We start from the raw sequence: 23,765 nt of genomic DNA on the forward strand, positions 1-23,765 counted from the left end.
CCCCATCTCCACCAAAGTTCCCCGTTTTGCGCACGCTCACCTTATTATCTGGAGTTGGGTAGCACGTTGGTCTTATCAGCTAGCCACCCACTTCACCAAACAACATTTCACCTGCCTATTTGTTTCCTCAACAAAAGAAATGTGTACGGACACTTTATAAGAAGCAAAAAAACACTAAACATTAGGTACGACACATACGTACGGTCGACCCACGAGCATGACAGTTCGATCTAGCTGGTTGGCCCGACATACCGCTGCAATGTCCAACCTAGCAACAACGTCCAAACAGACAGGCAAACACACATCGAGGACGTAGGAACCTTTAACTAACCTGAATTCGCCGTACCGTACGGCAGCAGGTGCGCGTAGCTGGGCGTTGTACGGTGCACGGATTAAGAAGCTGACCTAACACCCTTTTAAACCTCAGATCCAAAAAACGCGTGCGTGCTGTTCGCGGGTCGCACGCAACTTGGCCCCGTCCCTGTCTGCTGGGCCACACCGCCTTTGCGTTTCGATCGGACAGCCGTCTTATCAGCTAGCTTTCGTCTCGCATTCTGCTGTCCCGGTCCGTCGGGCTCCAAGGGAAAGGGTGCCGTGCCACGATCGGGTACGTTTTTCCTGTACGGAATGTACCACGACGCCGGGGCGTGCCAGCTGTGGACGTCGTCTAGTCATCATCCGGTTTGGTTCGGGAGTATTGCCCAGTACGGTGTCATTTTTACTGTCACTCACTACCTCTTTCGTGTGGGAAGAAGTACGAAAAAAAAACCTTGAACTGGTAGGGGTAAATCAAGCATCAAACTTTCAATCCCGGTAATTGGCACGACACCCCCCGCGGGTGGAACTAAGGTCTTTTTGGCGCACCGAGAAAGCTATGATCCAGACATAATATGTTGCTCTCATTGACAGTATAGGCCCATCTGCTATATCGATCTTGGGCCACTACAATAATGGCGCAAGGAGCCGACGGCTAAGTGTCGGAGCCGTCGGCAGGTCAGCCCGTAAAGAGAGCCGTCGGCTACCCTCAGCGTACTTCGGGCCGTCGGCGTAGGCCTAGACACGCGAGTGTCAAAGCCAGGCCGTGACGACGTTATCACGGCGTTACAGCTACGCCGAGGGCTGCTCTCGGCATAGCCTTCTCCCTTTTTTTTAAGCTACGCCGTCGGCCACCTTTGGCGTAGCCTTGCACTTTTTTTCCTCCACACTCCCTGATCGCTTTTTAAAGTTTCAATTAAATGGCACAAAATGCTAAAAAATTCAAAAAATTAAATCGTTATATATATTCATGTATGTTACGCAGCCTACTATTAGGGGAAATTAACAAATTTGAATTTCAACTTTTTTTTTTGCAAACAAAGATTATTTCTCGGTAAAATGGCATTATTTTTTACATACGATGTCGGAAAAAATGTATAACCTATCATATGATCGTCTCAAAAAGTTACATCAGAATTCGCCGTGTTTAACCGCTTGCCATCTTTTTAGATTCTCAAAATTCTAAATGGAAATATGAAAGTAGGAAGATTTTAGTTTTTCCCAGAAATCTAGGATTTTATTTTTTATTTTATTGAAATTGATATCAATAATTGCATCCTGCATAAAGATTATTATTACTTAACTATTAATGTTTATTTAAATAATAGTTAAAAATTCAAAGTAATAAAGAGTTGTGATATCACGGTCTAAGGGATAATAGAATGATATGGTAGTATTATCAACAATGTTTCATTTCTTTTATGGAAGCTCAACCGAAAGGAACGAAGGTGTCAAAGCGTGGTAGGGATAGAGTAGTGTGAGGATGGATAACAAAATTAGAAAGTTTGGCCATGAGTGTAATTTGAGAGAATTAATAAATTTTAATTTCTTTAAAAAAATTGAAGTTAACGGACGGTGTGGCCTACGCCGAGGGTCTAGACACCGACGGTGGCCGTCGGCGTATACGGGCTACGACGAGGGCTAGGTCTACGCTCACATCACACGTGGCTCTGCCGAGGAGAAGACCCTCGACATAGCCTAGGCCGACATCCCAATGTGACTACGCCAAGGGTTTACGACCGTCAATGTCTTAAGTCATTCCTATAGTGGTACGTCGTCGACCAGAGCCGCATCACTCTCACAGGCTTGGCGGAGCACAGGATGTTGCTTGCCGCTCAGAGGTCTGCAGAATGCGTCGCTGCTTGGGTTCAAAATAATTATGTAAAATATCGATGTATCTACCCACTAAAACATATCCATATATCTTTATGATTTGTCAATTATTTTGAACTGGAGAGGGAGTAATGTATTTCTTTCGGGCCATCACCGATCAATTAGATTGCCTCGGTCAACGTAGCTTGCCACATGTTAGGGCATCTCCAATGGTGCCAGCGTTCGTTTGCGATCGCGCTCGAAAATTCTGCATCCCAACCCAGCGGCCCGACGCATAGTGTTCGATCTGTGCGTTGAGACGTAAATACGGTTCAAATATGGGGCATACTTGTGTCTGTGCGGATAACACGGTCGTCCGCACGCTTCTCGCACGGGCCCGTCTGGCAGCGTCGCAGATGCTTCGTCTTCAGCGCGGCATAACTTACGGGCGGCGCGTTGCGGATTTTCTGCGCCGCATTAATGGTGCACCTCGCCTTCCGCGCGCGTGCGCTGGTGGGCGGCGTCAGAGTGGAAGGGCATTGAAGGCGAAGGGGCGTACGAGACTTTTTAAGGTCCGCTGGCGGTGCCAATTTCTCGACCACACCATTGCCGTGACGAGGTGTGCCGCTGTACTACGCGAGGGCTGAGAGCGCCATGACGAGGTGCGCCGAGCCATCCAGCTGGCCGATCTCCGAGAAGATCCTGCGTACGTGCTCAACTCGTACAACGGGATCTTCTTCGGGACGTGGGAGTTCGACGGGCGCCACCGAGCGGGATACCTCGGCCACGTCAACTACTTCGACCTCGAGCTCGCCACAGACGACGACGATGATGACGTGGACAAGGACGGGGGCGCCGAGGATGACGAGTACGAGGCCTCGTCGGATGGCCATGTCCAAGGCGAAGACAATGACCCGGCGTGGGATTCAAAGACCCAGCCGCCGGACGTTAGTGAGGAGGAGGCCATTTGCCATCGCAATGGCCAATAGCGAGCTCGACAAGCTCGCAATGTGGGACGGCCTCGCCATCCAGCTCCGTGAGTCGTCGCTGGCATAGGGGAGGCCGACGCCTCCTCCAACCACGTCGACACGTACCCAAGGGAGCGCGCGCCGTCTGCTGCTCCTTCGACGGGCTGGGATCCGTGGCCACCTTCACCAACGCCTCCTGCTCTGCCGACGGGTTGTAGCAGCAGCCGCAGGATGCCCTTCCTCCTCCACCGCCAGCGTACCAGCTCCCATGGTGGATCCGGAGTTCATCGACCTCGTCAGTGACGACGATAGGTACCAATAGGTTTTAGCTTTTTGATGTATTTTTAGGATTATGTAAATTATTGGTTTTCAACGGGAAAATTTTTTTATACGTCGGACGTCTGGGAACACCCCTAGATGAAAACGGACATGCGATCGATTTCGACCATTTGACCTAACGCACGTCCATTTTGGCATCTAATTTGCGTCCCCCAGTTGGAATGCCCTTAGAGCATCTCCAGTCGCGTCCCCCAAACCGTCCCCCAAAGCGATTTGGGGCGCGCCGGGCAAAAAAAGCGTTCCAGCCGCGTCCCCCAAAGCCCTTTTTTGTCCGGCGCGGCCCGATACGGTGTCCGGCGCCCCGAGCCCGTCCCCGTCCCACAGGGGACGCTCCGGGACGCCGGACACAACGAAAGCGAGGCGGGAGTGGCGGGGCCGACGCGTCGGCGGCACGGAAGGCTAAAACCCCGTCGCCTACCTTTGGTCAAGCGACGTTAATGGCGTCCCTATTTTCCCGGGCGACGCGAGGGACGCGTCTCGTCGTGCATGGCCGCGTGGCCGTCCGCGCCGGAGTTATTGCGTGCAACCACCGCTGCCGCCGCTGTTTTAAGACACCCTCCGGTTATCGCCGCTCATCATAATCCTTCTCGTCGCCGCCGCCTCCCCTTCCCGCATCCTCTCCTCGCCACTCAAAAAATGTCGTCCTCCCGCAAGATCGCCGCGGCGAACGGCTCGGCCGCGGCAGCCTCACCGTGGCGGAGGCGTGGGCGCCGTACCACGCCCGGTATCCGGTCCCGCCGGACGTGCGGCTGCCAGCGGCGGCGGCTGGAAGATGGCCGTGGAACGGCATTGGCATCCCGCCGCCGCCGAAGCCGGACACGCAGGCAATGGCGGGACGCCATCAAGGCCCGTCGGGCTCAACTCACCGCCGAGGAGCGGGCGGATCCGACATGGGCGGCCAAGGACAACGACGACCGGTGGACGACGTACTTCAAGGCCAAGTACGACGTCGAGCCGCACAGACACCGACGGGCTCATCGGCGGGCCCAACAGCTCGGAACGAGGAAGGCCGCGCCTGCTGCGGGGCGTTCCGGGCGCACCCTCGAGAACGTCATCCGCGGCCTCCGCAACGGCGCTCCGCGGCCGGAGATGCCGTCGTCGCCGCCGCCTTCTCCTCAATGGCAGCCGAGGAGGACGACGTACTCGTCCTCCTCGCACTCTTCTTCCTCGGGGCCGGCGCGATCGACGCCGTCGTCGTCGTACCGGTCGGCGCCGTATACCGTTCCCAAACGGGAGGTCAAGGAGGAGCCGGCGACGCCCGTCAACACGAGGCGTGGCGGTAGCGGCAGCGGGCGGCAGCAAGGGAGGCGCGGCGGCGCCCTCCTCATCCCGGCCGGAGGTGAAGGAGGAGCCGGAGGAAGCGCCGCAGCGGCGGCCGGCCGGCGGAGTACGAGCGGCGGCAGCGGCTCATCGCCGGCAGCCGACGACCCCGAGGACCGCCCGGGGCCGGCGGGCGGCGTTCTTGGCGTCCATGGACGACAAGGACGCCCGGAGGGGCGACCCGGACGCGGCGATCGCCATGTCCATCCGCGACTCCGGCAAGCCGCCGGTGGACCTCACCGACGACGGCGAGGCGGGACCAAGCGGCTTGGTGAAGGACGAGCCCGTGGACGAGCCCGTCGACGAGCGCGTCAAGCGAGGAGGTCGTCACCGACGAGATGTACAACTTCCGGCAGTACTACGACGCTCCGGCCGCCGCAAGTGGTTCTAGATTAGGTTTAGTTTTAAAGTTAGTCAAATTTCGTTCGAATCTATGTAAGTTTGGACGAATCTAATCGAATCTAGTCAAGTTTAAAATTTGCGAAATTTTGTTTGGGGGACGCGACCGGGAGCGACGTCCCCCAAACGCGGCACGAACGAAACACGTCCCCCAAACGCTCAATCCGGCGCGGTTTGGGGGACGGTTTGGGGGATGCGACTGGAGATGCTCTTATGCGTTCATCCATCATCTGACAGCGGTTAGGCAAAACAAATTCCCAGGATTTTTTCCATCTAGAATACGGAGAGGGTGGAAGCAGAGCTTGGTGCGGTGTCGGCAAGGTTTGTACACGCGCGATGTCTGGGCTCCGTACAGTACTGTACCCTGCCGTGCTCCACCCGGTAGAAGAAGAAGAACTCGCAGCAAGGCAGCGCGCGGTTTTCCCGGCGATCGGTTTGCTCGCGCTCGGGGCCCGGTGCATCGTACTGTAGCAGACACATTGAGAGCGACGGGTACCGTACGGCATGGCGGCCCACCACGTGCCGCGTCGCCCTCCCCATTCCTCGGTTACGGAACCGTACAGGGGCAGGTACGGAAGGGGCGACAAAGGCGGGGCCCGCGCTTCACGTGCCGTCGCCCTCTCCGATCCCATTCCGGCGACCCGGCGACGCCAACCTCCGGCCCGCTCGATCGTTCGCCTGCCCACAACTGGCGCGCGACGCTGCTGACGCCACGCAAGCGCGCGCTTGCCTTCCTGATCCGCCATGAATGAATTCTACCTCCTGTATTCCTGTTACATGGCTGCCGGTCCCACGAGGTCAGGTCGACGTGTCGAGCAGTTCTCCCCTCGGCCGGCCACACCGCCGCCCTACACGCGAGCGCACAGACGATCCCGATCCGGATTCCCGTCCCACTCACAGCTCCAGTGCCCGACCCACTCTCCCTCTCTCTCTCCCACCTCGCACGGCGAGCGGTACTTCTCCGTGGTCCTAGCCGTACGCCTCCCCCGTCCCTCTCCCCTCCACGCGGGCCCGGGCCCCCATGGCCCGCCTGTCCGCGTCGGCGAAGCGACCGCCCGCGCTACCCGCCCGGCTATATAGCGACGTCCGCCTCCACGGCCCTCCACTGCGAGCCCATTCACTCGACCGGCGCTAGTACCTCATCTCCAACCAACCTCCGCCCCTTCGTCCCACCGAGCAGGCGATGAAGAAAGGCGGCCTGCTGGGGTGCGTGTCCACGGGCGCCTGCAGGGTGGCGCCGGGAGCCGTCGCCTCCCCGTCCTCGCCGACAGGGAAGGTGCCGGCGGGCCACGTGCCGGTGGAGGTCGGCGCCGAGGGCGAGGAGACGGAGCGCTTCCTCGTGCCGGCCGAGCTGCTCGGCCGCCCCGCCATCGCCGAGCTGCTCCGCACTGCCGCGCAGGAGTACGGCTACGCGCGCCGCGGCCCGCTCCGCATCCCCTGCCCCGCCGCCGCCTTCCGACGCCTCCTCAGCGCGCTCGCGGGCAGGGACTGCAGGCCGCTCACCCTGCCCTACTACGCCGCCGTCGTCGTCTGACCCACGAGCCCGCTAGCTCCTAGAGCTTCGTTCATCGTAGCGTCTCGACTCTCGATCCGTTTCGTTTCGTTTCTTTGAGGGGTGGCTGTGCAGGGCTGTGCACGTATACGTACACGCGTGTGGTGATTCAGGAGGACCCGATCGAGAGAGAGCCTTTCTAGCTAGATTTCTTTTTGCTCTTTGCTTCTCCTTCTTCCCTGTTGCTGTTCCTCTTTTTTTTTTTTTGTTCTTATAATACTACGCATGTATAAATTTGTACATCCAGATCTATGAGATGCAGCTTATGAACTCTGCAGAGTTTCAGTAGCCGGTGCACATCTTTGCCCCTGTCTGTCTTCTTACTTGCAATGGATGTAATAGCATAACGTTCTTTCTTTTTTTGCCCCTGTGTTCTTACTTGCAGTGTTTGTATAGATTTGTGCATCTAGATCTATGAGATGCTTATGAACTCTGTGGAGTAACCAGTGAGCACATCTTTGCCCATGTCTTCTCCCGCTATGAGGCTCTGCTGTTTTCAGCAGCAGTTAACAGATTAGTTCACTCCTCTTTTCCGAACCGAAGCCAAGCGAACGGGTACAGGACTCGTAATTTCCGCTTACTCCTTAATAGGCTCGTACTAATATAGGAAATTTGGTCATGCAAGTAGTTGCTAGCATTTATTCTGACATACACTTAGATCGATCAGATCCAGTCCAGATGATATGTATGGCCCGAACAAGCCCGTCATCATCTGTAACTTGGTCTTACTTGCCAACTCTAGGTATTAATTTGTCTTCAACCTCGACAGATGTATCTGTGGTGTGCTTTCAATCAAATCTGTCAAATGAATATTTCGAAAAAAAAACTTTTTCTGATGATAGTTGGTTTCCCCTTGGCCATTTGCGAGATATTTTCGGTTCAGTAAGTCTGTCTATCTGGTTCACCTGCTTCCTATCTTTAGTATGATCAACTGCTCCCCAAGGACAATGGAAAGAGGAATAGTTTTGTTTATTGAGCGCACACACCATTTTTCTAGTCAAACGTAGAAATGAACACCTCTGCTTTTTCCTCGTACCAGAAAATTCGATGCTCACTAAAACAATTTAAAGGCCTTAAGCAAGAGAAAAGTGCAGACATTAGCTGAAGTATATAGCTGATCTGTCCACAATTAAAATTCTAAAAGTGTTTTGGGGAACACCCAAATAAAGGAAGAGCGTGCGAATGGAGGTGATAAGAGCATCTCCACCGGCGCGCCCCATATAGTCGTCGGTAGGGTCACCGGCACTGCTGTAAGGGGGCGTTGGCAGTGATCCTCTATTTTAGGGACGATGTTCCCACACCGGCGCTCCCAAATGGCGGCTTCCAAATCTTTTTTTTTTTACAATATTTTGAAACAACATATCAATCACATTTTATTCATACTATATTCAATAATTCATACAATCACACAAATAATACTTAAATTATTCATGCAATCAAACAAATAGTACTCAAATTATTCATACAATCAATCAAACAAATAGTACTTAAATTGTTCATACAACCAAACAAATCATACAATCACACAAATAAAAATAAAATCATGCATTGTTGGCGGCTCCTCTCCTCGCCCACAAATGCGCAGCTAGATCCGCCTTAAGTTGTACATGGACACCTGCATCTCGAATTTCATTGTGCATATGCAAAAAAGCGGCAAATTCTTGGGGTACATGCTCTACCTCAGCAAGTGGCTCTTGATAATCAAATGGTTGATCATCCTGCACAGGTTCGTCGCGCTCGCTCTCAATGATCATGTTGTGCATGATCACACATGCGTTCATCACCTCCCACATCTGAGACTCGGACCAAGTGAGAGCAGGGTACCTGACAATGGCGAAACCCTGCTGAAGCACCCCAAAAGAAAGCTCAACATCCTTGCGTGCTGCTTCCAGGCATATTGCAAAATAAGCTTCAATCTCATTTGCTGGAGAGGGAATTGTCTTCACAAATGTAGCATACGTCGGGTAGATATCATCAGCTAGATAGTACCTCTTGTTGTCTGTGTGGCCGTTTACCTCAAAGTTCACGGCAGGAGCTTGTCCCTCAGCTAGCCTGGCAAACACTGGAGAGCGCTGCAACACGTTGATATCATTGTTTGTTCCTTTCATGTCAAAAAATGCATGCCAAATCCAAAGATCATGGTCTGCCACCGCCTCAAGAATGACAATGCACTCACCAGTATGCCCCTTGTAGATCTACTGCCAAGTAAAAGGGCAATTCTTCCAGCCCCAATGCATATAGTCAATGCTTCCGAGCATCCTAGGAAAGCCTCTTGCCGTATTTTTTTTGCAGGATCCGAGCTGTATCATCTTCTCTTGGTGCTCTCAAATAGTCTTTAGCAAACACTGCTATGACAGCTTGGCAAAACCTGTAGAGAGTCTCTGTACCTGCCATCTGTGGGTAGTCATTGACTGTATCTGGAGGAGCTCCGTATCAAGACAGCGTATTGCTGCAGTGCACTTCTGAATTGAGGTGAAGCCACACAAACCTGTGTAATCTTGCTTGGAAATGAAGTAGTTGTCGTCCTCCCTAACGCCGTAGACAATCTTGAAGAACAGCTGCTTCATCCTAAACCGACGCCGAAATTCTTTTGGCGAATGAGTCGCGTCGTTGTTGAAGTAGTCGGTGTCAAGCAGCATTACGCCGGCTTGACGATGCCGATTGATGTTCCTCCTCTTGCCTGGCTTTGAGCCGCCGCGCCGAGGCACGACGAAGAAAGGCTGGTGAACGCGCAGCATGCTCGTCAGAATCGACTGCTGCTGTTGCCGCCGGACAGCTTAGCGTTCTGCTCCTCCATGAAGAGTTGCACCACCATCTCGTCGTCGGTGTCCATCGTGGCAATCGGACGAGCACCTTGCGGGCGGGGCGGTTGTGCGGCGGTGGCGGCGAGCTCTGTTCCAGGCGAAACAACGGCCGCCGGTCGAGGGGGTGGCGACCGTGTCGATGGACGACGACTCCTAGTCAGGCGGCGGTGTCTATTGCAAGCAGGGGGCGCGGAGGCAACGGCGATGGTGGCGATCTAGAGGGGTGGGAGTCGGCTCGGGCGTGTGTTTGGCTGCCAGACGGAGCCTACGCTTGTTTTCTGACGTGCCGCGAGGCGTTGGCGCCCCGATTCGTGCTCTTCGTCAAGGGGCCGGCACGGGGATGTCGGCTGTTCTGTTGGGCTCGAAAACTAGTCGGCGCCGTTTTGGACGCACCGGTGCGAGCCCAAAAACCACGTCGACCTCCAAATCGCTATCGGGGCCTCTATGGAGCGTGCCGGGTGGAGATGCTCTAAGATTGGAATTCATTAACGGTTGGATAGTATAGGAATGGAATGGAATCGCAGGGGCAGTGTACATCCGGTGCAGTCTAGGATCATCAGTAAACAAACAGTCAAGCAGATGATCGAATAAGAGCAGAGAGATATGGATATGTTGGCACAACAGAATCCAATCGCTTGTATATGCAGTGCGCAGTCGAGCGGAGGGCCATCCATAGTGGAAGTGGAACCACCTAATTCTGATCGATCGCCTCCTCATCGGCAATGGTTTGGGCGCATGAAGGCTAAGCGCTTTTGCTGGTAACATAACGGCTTTGATGTAGGTTAACCAATTAAGCAATTGTTCGTTTTGGCAAGTGGCCAATTGTGTTGCTGTTCTCGGTTAAATTTATCGATGTGTCCCTCGCACAAAAGGCGTGTAGAGAATGATAATCAAACCAAGGAAGGAAGAACGAGGAGGAGGCGATAGGATTGGAATGGTTGCTTAAAAAGGCGGCACAGCTGCTTGATTCAGTCTAGGGTCAGTAAAGAAACAGTCAGGTGGATGATCGAATCCAAATCGGGGCTTGCTAAGGTGGCAACAGCACAATGATATGAGGGGATATATCCAACCGAATGCAGAGCACAGCTACCGGAGGACCATCCATGGTGGACGGAATCAAGTCAAAAAAAAAAGAAGTCCCCCTTGTATTAATTAAGTGAGCGTTTTCAGTTTTTTGGCTTGAGTTTTATCTTAAAACATGAGCTATTTGCTGAATATATACAACTGCAGGAGCATTTCAGACTTCTCGTAGTATAAAGTTTGATCGCGTCTTGATAGGCGATCAACATGGACAGAGTTAAGGAGCAAACTTGATGGCTAACTGAACGTCTTTCCCGGTTGTTTGTGCAGGCAAGTGGCAATCTTTCTGCTCTCGGTTAAAGCAGCATCTATTAGTTGATGCTGCGAAATTACCTGTCTTAGGTTTGTGGATCAAAGCATGCTCTGTTTAGTGCTTATCTCTTTCCGGAAAGCGATCTATTTTAATCAGCGAAGGATCTTTACAGAAAAAGAAAACACAGAGTGGGGAATGCAGACAGAACAAGACTGGCATTGTATATCTGCAGAAACACACTCTCCGGCCGGCCACTAAACTACTCAGGTACGTTACGTTGATTCCTCTTGAGCCGCAACATCGATCATTGGTGCTCTATCAGGCGCTTAAGACACACAGATGTGTCCATGCCTGATAATTGCAGACAGCACACAACACACGAGCTAATTAAGAGCATCTCCACTCGTCCCCCCGACGAGGCCCCCGGCGAGCGTTTTTTCCATCCGGACGGCGTAATTCGGCCCAGTCGCGCCCCCGGTTCCTCGTTTTCGTCCGGATTTGGGCCTAAATCCATCCGGCGATCCCACGACATCCCCGGCCCCCGGGGAGCGCTCGGGGACTCCGGACGAGTGAAAAGCGGGGAAGGGCCCGATCCGTCGGTGACTCGACGCACGAACCCCACCGCCACGTCGCTCAAAATCTCCCCCACCCCTCGTATCTCTCTCGCCGCCGGCACCACCCCGCCGGCTTGTTGCCCAGATTGCGCCGCCACTCCTTCCCCACCTGCCTATATTCCGCCGTGTTTGGACGACGGTCTATCCGGCTGCTCTTCCGCCGGCCTGTTTTCCGGCCTGCTTGCTCGTCGTCGCTCGCGGCTCGGGTTGCCTCGACCACGCCCGTCGGTGTTCGTCCATTTGCCTCGCCGGCCATGGACTCGGACGAAGAGGAGGAGCAGATGTTCGTCGAGCTTATGCAAGAAGAGATGGCAGCGGCCGCCCAAGACGAGGAGCACATGATGATCCTTGGTTGCTTGGCAAGCATGTACGGCGGACCGGCAACTCGTCGGCGTGGTGGGTCGGCACGAGGTCGCCGGAAGTGCAAGCCGAGACAGCGAATGGAGGCTACTCGCATGTTGTACGCCGACTACTTCGCCGACAATCCATTGCACGGTGAGAGTGTTTTCCGGCGTCGCTTCGGGATGAGCAGAAAGCTATTTCCGGAAATTGTGTATGCCATCCGCCACTTTGATCCCTACTTCGGATGCAAGGCGGATTGCACTTGGTTTGGTTGGATTTTCGTCACCGCAGAAGTGCACGGTGGCTATGAGGATGCCGGCGTATGGAGCTCCCGGTGATACTGCAGATGACTATCTTCGCATGGCGGAGTCCACCGCCCTTGATTGTTTCTACCGGTTCCGCAGGGACGTCATAGCGGTGTTCGGGGACTATTACTTGAGATCACCCACTGTCGAAGACACTCGGAGGATCCTTGCAACAAATGAAGCTAGAGGTTTTCCGGGGATGCTTGGAAGCATTGACTGCATGCATTGGCAATGGAAGAACTGTCCGTTTGCGTGGCGGGGAATGTACAAGGGTCACAAAAAGGCTGCACTTGTGATACTTGAAGCGGTGGCTACCCATGATCTTTGGATTTGGCACTCTTTCTTTGGTATGCCTGGATCCAACAATGACATCAACGTCCTAAACTGCTCCCGGTCTTTTCCAAGCTTGTTGAGGGTCATGCTCCCCCGGTGGACTATGTGATCAATGGTCGGCACTACAACAAAGGATACTACCTTGCAGACGGTATCTATCCAAAGTGGGCAACATTTGTGAAGACGATCTCCAATCCTAGCACCCCCAAACTTTGCGAGTTTGTCAAGAAACAAGAAGCTTGCCGAAAAGACGTCGAGCGAGCATTTGGTGTCCTACGGCAGAGATTTGTTGTCGTCCGGTTCCCCGCTATGACTTGGTCCAAAGATCGGATGTGGGAGGTGATGAACTGCTGTGTGTGCCTACACAACATGATTATTGAAGATGAGCGAAAGCATCCGGTTCCTCCGGCTGAGCAAGAAGCACCATATGAGAGAGAGGGTCCTCTTGCACGGCCTAATCACCAGGTGCCTCCATCATGGGCCGCCTTCATTGCTATGCGCCGGGAGATTCGAGACTCTACAATGCACCAGCTGCTGCAAGATGATCCGGTGGAGCACATATGGAGGCTCCGAGGCAACGCCAACGCCGACGCCAACTAGTCTGTCTTAATTTGTTTGAAAAATTGTGAAATTGTGTGCTTCATTTGTTTCAGCACTTGTTAAACATTGTACTTGTTATCGCCGAATTTGTTTCAGCAATTCTCGTCCTCTTGTTTGCCGAACTTGTTAAATTTTATGTTGAATTTGTTTGAAATATGTCAAATGGTCGAGGTTGGGGGTTTCCTGCCGGGGGGACGGCTGGAACTTCGGCGCTCCCCACGCCAAATCTTCATCCAATCCGGACGAAAATTTCGCCGGATTTGGGCGTGGGGAGCGCCAACGAGTGGGGATGCTCTAATCAAATGCGGTCAGGTGCTCTGCCGCTTCCGGAGCCCCAATGCGTGTTCTCCGAGTCATGCCGCATCGTCCAGCCTTGGAATTTGCCTCTTGGTGTAGTGAACTGGACAAAGCTGCCGGCATCAGGCTGAGTGGACTGGAGAGGGACTCAGCAACCAGAGACGGCGGTGGTCGGGCAAGAGGGCGTTCTTGGATCGGTGGAGCCCGTAATTTGGGATCATCAGAAGGTAGTGCTTCCGTCGACTAGGTAGTCTGTACAGGTAAAGAATTTTATTCCTGGGCTCAAAGTGCTCGACATCATTTCAAGACCACTTATATTGTATTGTGATAATGAAACTGTAGTTTCGATTGGAGTAACAACAAGTTAAGTCTTTTTGCCAAACACACGCGGACCTTAGTGGCGACGAAATGGGCCGTCGCCACCCCAGGAAAAAGCAGTTTTTACTAGTACGCAGTAGTATGATTCAGCCCATCAGGCCACAAACATGTCTATCCCTTGTTTCTTTCACACGAACAGCCCATCCAAAAGAGTTATGTTTAAAAAATAAAAAACACATAGTAGAGCGGCCGACTCGCCCGTTGGCTGTTAGCGTGACCGGCCGAGACGAGGTGAACCTTCTCCGATTCTCCCCACAACTGCTTCCCCCTATCTCCGAATTTCACAGCCAGCTATTTCTCATTTCCTACTGTAGTTGAATACATTCGCGGAAAATTTTATGAATTTTGTCGACTCGAAGAGTTGCCATTAGTATTTCTTTACTCTTTTTTCGGAAGCAAGGGGGAAAATAATGCCTAAATTCTAAACTAAAGTAGAAGCCACTCGTTCTTAAAACCATCATTCTTAAGTTTAAGATCAAAGAGTCGGGCGGAAAAAGGGAAGAGCTCCCCGTTTCTGGTTATTTCTATTCATTCAATGCACATGAGTGGTCTCAATTCTAATTCTAGTTTTATGTATGTGTTTGATTTCAGGGAGACAAGTACAAAGGTAAAGAACTCATTCCTCTAGATATATTCAAGGAATGCCACTTCAGCCGGAAAAATGGCTTCTCCTCCACCGTAAAAGATGCAATCGTAAGTCAACTTTCACAGTGTAACCTTTTTTAAGTTGTTGTATCTTGGTGTATGTGGTAACCTGTTTGCTTCATTGCAAATGAACGCTGAGGTGGAAAAGCAGCTAACTATACCTACGGCAGATGGAGGACGCAAGACTGAGATCCAGGTTTTATCTGAGGTCCTCTCAAAAAATACAGCAAAACCTGAATTTCTTCGGAATGTGGAACTTATTATTCCTTCTGGATCGAAAATAAGGAATCTGGCTGCAGAACGGGAGAGAGAGAAGAGGGGTAGTGCAAAGCTACAAGATGTTGTTAAGAACCAGCATGATCAAATGGTTGAGCTGACCAGCCAGGTACAAGAAGCAGAAAAAAGTGGGCAGACATGGAAGAAATAATTGATACGTTGACTAAAATTATACAGCAGCAAAGCTAGAGATTCGAACTCAGAAACGTGTTGATCTGGTGGTTCCATGGTCATGAATTGAACTGTTATATTTTCGCTGGTGCTAGATAACTGATATTTCTATTTGCGGACTGGCGATGCCATGGTCCACCACAATAGGTAGTTTTAGACAGTGCCAATGGTGCTTTATGATTAAATTATTTGCATGTAATTATACCTGTAATTATTTCATGTATTATGCCGTTTGTAATTTTCATTTTGACGACTAGGCCGTAACGGTGTCAAGTAAAGCCCACTGAGCCGTTGTCGGATGCATTGAAACAAATTTAGCCCAGTACTTTTTTATCTTTGCCTTAACATGTGCTATATGTCTAGCCTATAGAAGCCCAGAATTGGGCCCGTAAACCATCGAATCCTTGCTTGGGCCTCATTGTAGGTGGACGCATGATGTTATAATGGGCCCAACAAGAAGAATAAAGATAGGCCTTTCTTGGCGGCCTGTAGATAACCCAATAATGATCGACAACATCATGGGCTGCCCCTTATGGACTGGTCTAACCTATGGTAGTAAGGCTGTAACATGGGCCTTGGAAATCATAGCCAAGAATAACGATGGGCCTTCTTTGGTGGCCTGTAGACGGCCCAAAAAAAACCGACAACATCATGTGCTGCCTTTTATGGGCTGGCTTAACCTGTAGCAGCTAAGGCCGTAACATGGGCCTCGAAATCATATCCAAGTTGGATCGATGAACCGTAGATGGCCCATTTGTGGTGTGCCACGTGGCACCTCCACATTCGACAAGTGTCGTGTTGCGATACGTCCACGTGGGTGCACGTGTCAAAAGCCGGATGAACATCTCGTACGGTGCAGGTTGCAGCTATGAAATTTTTTATTGGTCCACGTGGCAGCTCTTTCAGTGGGCCACGTGTCTGCATTTTATTAGTCCACGCGCAGGAAGCTGGGTCATGGTCTCCTCGCGAGACGACAAAAACGACAGTCACCCGACCGGACTGACATGTTAATCATTGACGTGACAGCCTGACACAACGGTCTCTGGTAGAGGGGACCAATGCTATGACGGATATGGCCGTCACGACGGACCGGGCTGGGTGGGCTTCGGGTTTGGGCTCTGCCGTCATGGATCTGCGACGTGCCTCCCTAATCGTCATCCGGTCCATCTGTGACGCGAGGTCCACCACGGTCCTGCAAACCGCCAGGATGAGGTCTCTGTGACGGATTTTGCCCTTTCGCTGACGAACTAAAATCGTTATAGACTAGCCAAATGTTAGGAGTGTGAAGTACAAGCTAAACCAACTAATTCTCCTTTTAGAAAGGTCTTATAAGTGTTAGGCACAACTTCTTTAAGCATTTCATCGAACACCTCTTGTGCATGTGAAGAAGAGAACAAAGCAATACACCCCTCTTGTGAAGAAAGTGAAAAAATGGCTAAGTGTGGCTCACACTTGGGCAAGGGCAAGGTTATATAGGCAGATTGGGGACTTTGTCCCGGTTTGTAATACAAACCGGGTCCAAAGGGTGGGCCTATGGTCCCGGTTTGTACTAAAAACCGGGACTAAAGGGTTCCGACGCCTGACACAGCCTGCCGCGCCCTGCCGCCGACCCTTTAGTCCCGGTTTGTAGTACAAACCGGGACCAAAGGCCGCTAACGGACATGCGCCAGCGGGTGGGGTCGCCCTGCGCGAAACGAACCGGGACCAATGCCCCCCATTGGTCCCGATTTGGTTTAGAACTGGGACATTTTCTCCCAGGGGCTTGGAACCAAAGGCCTCTTCTCCACTAGTGTATGGGTAATAAATTTTAGAGGATACATCCTTTGGTGAGACTTGTTTGGCACATCAATACCCTTCGCTCTATAACATATTAAATGGAAAAATGTTTCTGCTGCTCACATTATGGCTAGGTTCCGCAGAACATTGGTTCAGAAGGATGCTAACTGGTACTAAGTGGAATGTCTGGTTACACTTATGCCAAAGACTGATGATGATTCACCTCTTCCATGAGCCGGATAGTTTTGTTTGGCAGCATACTAGTATAAGAGACTTTTTGGTTAAGTCTACGTATAGTGATCTTATGAACGGGCACACGAGGTTCCTCCTCAAATACCTTTGGAAGCTTAAAATCCAACTAACGATAAAAATATTTTGTGGTTCTTTCATAGAGAAGTTTTAGTTTTAATTAGAGGAAATTGAAATGGGACTAAAAGAGGCGGTTTATGTGACTCTGACGGTGGTTGACCATTTATTGCTCTCATGTCCTTTTGCTCACCTTGTTTGGCGAATTTTACATTTAATGTCTTACAAATTCATCCACCAACAAATATAACCAGTATGCCTAAATGGAGGAAATAACAAAGAGGAAGCTAGAATACGTATATATGTTTCAGATTTACGTTGGTATATATGGAATTTCCCAAATAATTTTGTTTTTAACACGAATGGAGCTTCAATTTTTTTTTTGCAGATTATCCACTTTGTTTTGCAGTGGATTTTGTTGTGAAGTCTTCTTATCTTGGAGGACCGCATGAGATTATGTTTACTGGATGCACCCGGCTATTGACGGTTGCTTAGTATATCTTTAGTCAGGCCGGCGTCCTACTAATAGGATCGATGCGTAGATGTTTTTCTGCTTATTTTTGATGGATGATACTTTTCTTGACCTTATTTGATCCTTTAGCTGTAAAATTTTAAACTATAAACCTCGTAATAAAAAGATGTGTGCATCACTTGATGGGCCTGGGTTTTACTCTCCTTTTCAAAAAAAAAAAAATGTCCAGAGAGTAATTTTTTCCATGATCTCTAACACATTCAAAGATGAAAAAGGTGGAAATATGCATGCATAAGTGTAAGACTATATGCTCACCCTCTCGTGGGATATATTTGTCTAATGACAGTTTCGTCTGAACCCCTCCGAGCTAATTACATTTAATTAAGCAAGTAGAAAACCTATAAGATAAAACATTTTGCAATCAAAAATTTAACTATCCCTATTTGATACTAAAGAAATTATTTTGCACACGGGAAAGACTTGTATAGGTTTCCTCCATTAGATGAGATCACAAGATCAGCTCACAAAATTCATTTGTAGAAATTGAAAAAAAAAAATCTGAAACTTGTATACAACATATCTACAGGTTGTATCTGCAACTCCAAAAAAAAAACCAGCTCAAAAGTCCATATACATGTAGAGAAACAAAAATGATAAACTCTACTATGAATAGTGACAATTTTACATGAATATGATTTCACACTATTCACACCCAAGATTTGCCTTTTTTGGTTCTGTAAGTGTAGGTCAAATTTGAAGCTACAAGTTTTAGGGGTTGCATATATACCACAAATGTTTGTTGTCAATCTTTTTAGAATATTTGAACATATTTTGTCTGTTCAAAAATATTAATCTTACAGATCCTATAGAAAGTTAGATCCTACCCAAGTTGCCCCCCCCCCCCTCTCCCCCACATTGTCTAGTGCTAATTGGTTCTTGTTTGTTACGAGCAGATTTTCATTTGAGGTTAACATAGGTGAAAGACATTTCCCTCCCTAAGTGTTTTGGTGTTGATGAAAATGCAAATAATGGACTAACCGTGTGTTTTAGTATGTTAGACATCTATGTTCAATGACACAAGACGGTTCGGTGCCCCTCAAAAAGATCGAAGAGAAGACGGTGTTTCTGGAGTTTTTATTTATCTTGTTTATTGGAAATCTGTACTATTAACACTATTGAAAGGTGTGGTGGAATCAAGTTCACGTGCACAAACCCTAAATCACCTCCATAGCCCTCTTATTTTTCTGGTCGAGAGATCCCCTAAAAATGGCTTGCGGCTTGTTGCTTTTTCTTCTGCATGGTCGATAGTACCGCTACTCTAAGCGGTAGTACCGCTTAACTCCTACAAGCGGCACTACCATTTTATGAGATAAACACAGCAGTGCGAGTGGTACTTCCGCTCACCTCTGTGAGTGGTAGTATCGGTCTCACTATCAGGGTGAGCGGTACTATCGGTCTCACTATCGTCTCAGTGTTCGGTACAAGGTCGGTATAGTGCATGGGTTCAGTTTAGTACCGCTTAGCCAAGTGGTACTACTGCTTATTTCAAATCAACAACGGGAGACTAAATTAGTATCATTAGATTCATCGTAAAATGTATTTTATAATATGCAAATGAGATGTCACATATTGCTTCTTATAAAAATAATTACTAGTCAAATTTAAGAAAGGTTTACGCAAAAGGTACACGAGGGAGTAGGTGTGAAGCTCGAATCCAACCAAAAAGGGATTAGCTTTGCTAGCTCTCACTCTCAGTGTGTCAAAACTGAAAAGCAGCGCAGCCGTTCCCACACTTAATCCTATCCATCTCTTCCAGCCAGCAGCGCAGACGCAGAGCCATGGAGGCCAAGGACGACGACCACGGCGCCTTCATGGAGAAATTCCTCCTGCTGCCTCCTTCTCCGAGCTCCACGCTCCCCCTGCACGGCCTCACCTTCGCCATCAAGGACATGTACGCACCAATCCTCAATTCCCTGCCCTTCTTCCTCTGAACCAGAGAATGGCATCAATTAATTTATCTGATCTCCCGATTGGCAGCTTCGACATCGCCGGCCATGTGACCGGGTTCGGCACCCCGGACTGGGCGCGGACGCACGCGCCGGCCGCCGCCACGGCCCCGGCCGTCCTCGCCGCGCTAGCCGCGGGGGCCACGGGCGTGGGCAAGACGGTGATGGACGAGATGGCGTACAGCATCAACGGCGAGAACGCGCACTACGGCACGCCCGTCAACCCCTGCGTCCCCGACCGCGTGCCGGGCGGCTCCTCCAGCGGCTCCGCGGTCGCCGTCGCCGCGAACCTCGCCGACTTCGCCCTCGGCACCGACACCGGCGGCAGCGTCAGGGTGCCCGCCGCCTACTGCGGCGTCTTCGGCCTCCGGCCGTCGCATGGGTCGGTGTCCGTTGAGGGCGTCGTCCCCATGGCGCAGATGTTTGACACCGTCGGTAAGCTGAGCTAAGCAGTGTCAGTGTGACCGTGCGACACAGAGTAGGAGAGCATCCACCCGGCACTGGTATATGATCCGAGTGTGATGGATTCTGGTTGCAGGCTGGTTTGCTCGAGACCTGGCTACGCTGTCTCGTGTCACCGACGTGATGCTGCCGTCGGCACAACCAGCTGCCGAGCGACGGCCGAGCCGTGTGACGGTTCCGGCGGACTGTTTCCGGGTCCTGGGCTCTTCCCTCGACGACCACACCTACGAGATCGTCAACGCTTCAGCGGCCAAGACATTCGGCAGTAAGTATCTAGCAGAAGAACTCGTCGGCTCGAACTCGTCATAGCAGAGCAGAGATCGATCACTTACATTCCAGCTACATAACTGACAGGTGATGTAGTAGACAATGGAGATCTTGGCGACTTCGTGTCCAGCAACGTTCCGAGCATCGGCAAGTTCATCGTCGTCGGCTCGTCTGCATCGTCTGGTGTGCCGGCTCTGTCTGCCATCTCGCACGTCATGCGAGTGCTTCAAAGGTTTTTGGATTCAATCACCTCTTATATATACCTACCAACATTAATCAAGAAAATGTATTGTACGCACAAGTTATTAGTCTTCTAGCCGGATGCACACCTTGTTGCATTTTCAAATTCATTCAGATCTATGAACTCGATCATCGCACATGCATGAGTGTCATCTCTGAATTTGTGAAGATGTACCACTTATTTTTCAGGTCTGAATTCAAAGCTAACTACGCAGAGTGGATAAATACAGTGAAGCCCAACCTCGGCCCTGGCATCCGGGAACGGGTGCAAGAGGCCGTCTCATCGTCAGATGATCCAGCCATGGAGGACCTTCACACCGTAAGAACCGAATTCAGGTCCGCCCTCGCCGCTCTCCTCGAGGTACCAAACCAACCCATCAATCATGCAACTGCTCAAAAGAATTCATCTTTCTGTTTTGCTATGCTTGAACGAAGTTCGTATCGATTTGTAGGACAACGGCATCCTGGTGATCCCTACTGTCCCCGGCGCGCCGCCCAAGCTGTGCATGGAAGCAGCAATGCTGGAGGATTTCCGGGCGAAGGCCTTCTCCCTACTCTCCATCGCCGGCCTGTCAGGGTTCTGCCAGATCAGCATTCCACTGGGAATACGCAATGGAGTCCCGGTATCAGTCTCGCTGCTCGCGCGACACGGTGCCGACCATTTCCTCGTCGGCGTGGCGCAGGAGCTCTACGAGGGCCTCAGGGACGAGGCCACCGCAACCTGGGGCTCGTCGGCTTAGCCTGATTCGCCTTCTTGCCAGCCGAAGTGAATCCTCCATCAATCCATATATACAAGAGGTTGTATGATTTCTTCTGTCTGAACATATATAACAGGTAAATGCAAAGTGAGTGAATGATGAATGATATTGCTGCGATCCATAACGATTTTCCACAATTTCTAACACATTCAAAGATGAAAAGAAGAAGAATATGCATATCTAAGTGTAGAGACAATATGCTCACCATGGTCTCAGGATGGAAGCTAAGCCTCTCATGTGCTAATTGCAATTAACCTGTTCAAGCACAGTTTACCAACATACAATAAGAAATTGTCAATGGAATACTCACTACGCAAGTAGAAAAACCTACTGAAGAAAACAATTTTGCGATTTAAAATTTAGCTATTCAGACGCCATACTAAAGAAGTTGGATTGCACATATGTGTTCGTTTCGAACAGATCCTCGTTTGAACCGATCATCTGCGTATTTTAGAATTTAAAAGTGGTTTAAACAAATAACAACTACTCAAAGTGAAGATAAGTGCAAAAGAAGTACTCAGTACTTACTAGGAGTACTACCCAAACTGAAGATACAATGAGTACCATTGGGTGTCTACAATCCTACAATGTAGCCAGCCAGCTCCATCTACTTCAGCATACTGCATCCAACCTTGGTGAACAAATAAGTGCAAAACAAGTAATCACAAGGTTTTGAATCCATACTCTTTTTTTTAAAAAAAATTGAATCCATACTTCTATAAAAGCATTCAGAAGAATCCATGCTACGCACAGTCGACCTGTAGCAATAATTCAAGACCATGAATTAATATAATTTACATGTGCACTTCCCTAGGTTCTGAGTACAGAGAATAAAATTCACAACTTTACTTTGTGATTAAGAGTGAAGCAGCATTTTTATTGTGTCAGAATAAAAATATATACAGCTCCAATTATCAATTTTAAGAAACACGACAGAGTTTAGAAGAGCCTAGATAGTCTACAAAATAAGCTCTGCTTTGTTCTTGTTTGAACACCAAGAAAATAACAGCTACAAGTTACTACTTATACATTCTTTCATCAAAGGTAGAAGTGCTTAAAAGATACCCCAGCCACCATTATGTATCATGACTATCTGTTGTCTTAGCAATATCAAACATCCCAGCATATTTACCCTTTTTTCCTTTTAATCTGCCCACATGGAGGTGGTCATTGAGAAAAACATCTTAGGTGAGTAAAAAAACATAACAAGACTTCCTTAACAAACACAATACCAATCTACTCACTCTGTGCACAAATATAAGATGTTTTAGACATTTCAAAGTGAACTAGATACACACTACAGTGAGTGAATCTACACATCAATAGTAGACTAGATGCATACCAAAATGGATGAATCTATAAAAGGCTAAAACATCTCATATTAATAAACGGAGGGAGTACCTAATAGTGTGTCAGCTCGCATTTATTACAAGTTTACCACGAGGAGCTGCTATTGCTACTATGGTGTATCTAATAATGGTCCTCAAGGTTCAGGAAACTAGATTTGGCCAGGTTACTTTCTGGGGGAATACCACAAAGAGGACCATTTCAATGATATTTGTTTCTCTTGGAGGAGTTTCCTTTAGCCGAATTTGTTAAAAGTGGTGCTGGCTCGTTCTCGAAAACCAACCCTGATGCCGATTATATACTTCTCTCTAAGAAAAGCAACTTCTAACTTCTAGTTAATGACGTACCGGAACAGCCGAACAGTGCATCTAAGAAATGAGTGGTCAAAATTGCCTATGCAAGTTCAGTATTTAATAAACAGAAAAAATAAAACATGTAGTTCAACCAAGTAATTTCTCCACATACTGCACTAACTATTTCATTAAGTCCAGCATCATCAATACCAGAATGAATAGGCTCTCTCAAGCACAAGTGCAGAAAGTCAGGGCACTTGCATTCAACATTGTCTTCATGCACCCCAAAAATGACCAAATTACAATAAGCAAATTTCAAGTGAGAATATATGCAAATATGGTTTTTTGTTGAAAATTTACCAAAAAAATGGAGTTAACAAACTTAGCGAGCACAAAATACCTTTTTAGACTTCACTTCTTGATCAACTTGCTGAGTTCAACCCATAACTTTCAACCATAACTGTAATAACATTCTTGTTTCTCCTCCTGCACCAAGCAATGTTCGGTATAGTTTCAGGTCACAACCTTCAGAACAAAAAATGTCAAGGTTCGCAACTTCTGCACTTCTGAAACTCGAATCTATCCTGAAGTTTCTGACATTCTTGTAGTGGGATAACAGCATCCATTTCTTATCCTAAGCAAAGCAAGTGAATATATGTTATTACTTCTTAGTGAAGAGGAATGTGTGAACAGTTCAAGAACACGTATTATTAAACAGCAAATTGAGAGCGTACACCAAAAAGGATATCTGAACATGCGTACACATAGTATGTATACGTAGCATTTTTTTAGGGAATGTACATGTAGCATATAAAATGAAGGGAAAAAGATAATGAAGAAAACTTATCTGTCACTTGGAAGTAGCCCCATGTGGTACAATTGTCCCCTCTTCAAAGCTGAAATATTTATTAGCTAATAGATCATGGTGCAGAATATAGCAAACCAGCAAAAGGTAACCATGTAGGTATGCTCTTAATGTTTAATAACAGGAGGGGGCTTAAAAAAAAAGCAGCTGAATATATGTTCTTAGTGAAC

The 23,765-nt window shown here is 49.3% G+C and overlaps 2 protein-coding genes across 2 annotated transcripts; both read left to right on the forward strand.

The window, feature by feature from the left end:
• Window positions 1-6,274: 6,274 nt before the first annotated feature.
• Window positions 6,275-7,135, forward strand: LOC124669177 (auxin-responsive protein SAUR71-like). Its single transcript, XM_047205856.1, has one exon. It carries the CDS (start codon window positions 6,337-6,339, stop codon window positions 6,685-6,687), a length of 351 nt encoding a protein of 116 aa, XP_047061812.1. The 5' UTR covers window positions 6,275-6,336; the 3' UTR covers window positions 6,688-7,135.
• Window positions 7,136-19,137: 12,002 nt separating this feature from the next.
• Window positions 19,138-21,211, forward strand: LOC124675913 (amidase 1-like). The gene is made up of 6 exons (XM_047211990.1): window positions 19,138-19,308; window positions 19,395-19,798; window positions 19,902-20,090; window positions 20,180-20,324; window positions 20,522-20,693; window positions 20,785-21,211. Exons 1-6 carry the CDS (start codon window positions 19,196-19,198, stop codon window positions 21,070-21,072), a joined length of 1,311 nt encoding a protein of 436 aa, XP_047067946.1. The 5' UTR covers window positions 19,138-19,195; the 3' UTR covers window positions 21,073-21,211.
• Window positions 21,212-23,765: the final 2,554 nt, after the last annotated feature.

The sequence above is a fragment of the Lolium rigidum genome, chromosome 7, assembly GCF_022539505.1.
Source record: "Lolium rigidum isolate FL_2022 chromosome 7, APGP_CSIRO_Lrig_0.1, whole genome shotgun sequence".
In the NCBI taxonomy this organism is placed as follows: domain Eukaryota; kingdom Viridiplantae; phylum Streptophyta; class Magnoliopsida; order Poales; family Poaceae; genus Lolium; species Lolium rigidum.

Excerpts from the sequence above, each read along its gene's own strand:
- LOC124675913 (XM_047211990.1), top strand. The coding sequence starts at position 19,196 with ATGGAGGCCAAGGACGACGACCACGGCGCCTTCATGGAGAAATTCCTC. Across the intron at positions 19,309-19,394 it reads ACCTTCGCCATCAAGGACAT|CTTCGACATCGCCGGCCATG; the intron begins GTACGCACCAAT and ends CCCGATTGGCAG. Across the intron at positions 20,091-20,179 it reads AGCGGCCAAGACATTCGGCA|GTGATGTAGTAGACAATGGA; the intron begins GTAAGTATCTAG and ends CATAACTGACAG.
- LOC124669177 (XM_047205856.1), top strand. The coding sequence starts at position 6,337 with ATGAAGAAAGGCGGCCTGCTGGGGTGCGTGTCCACGGGCGCCTGCAGG.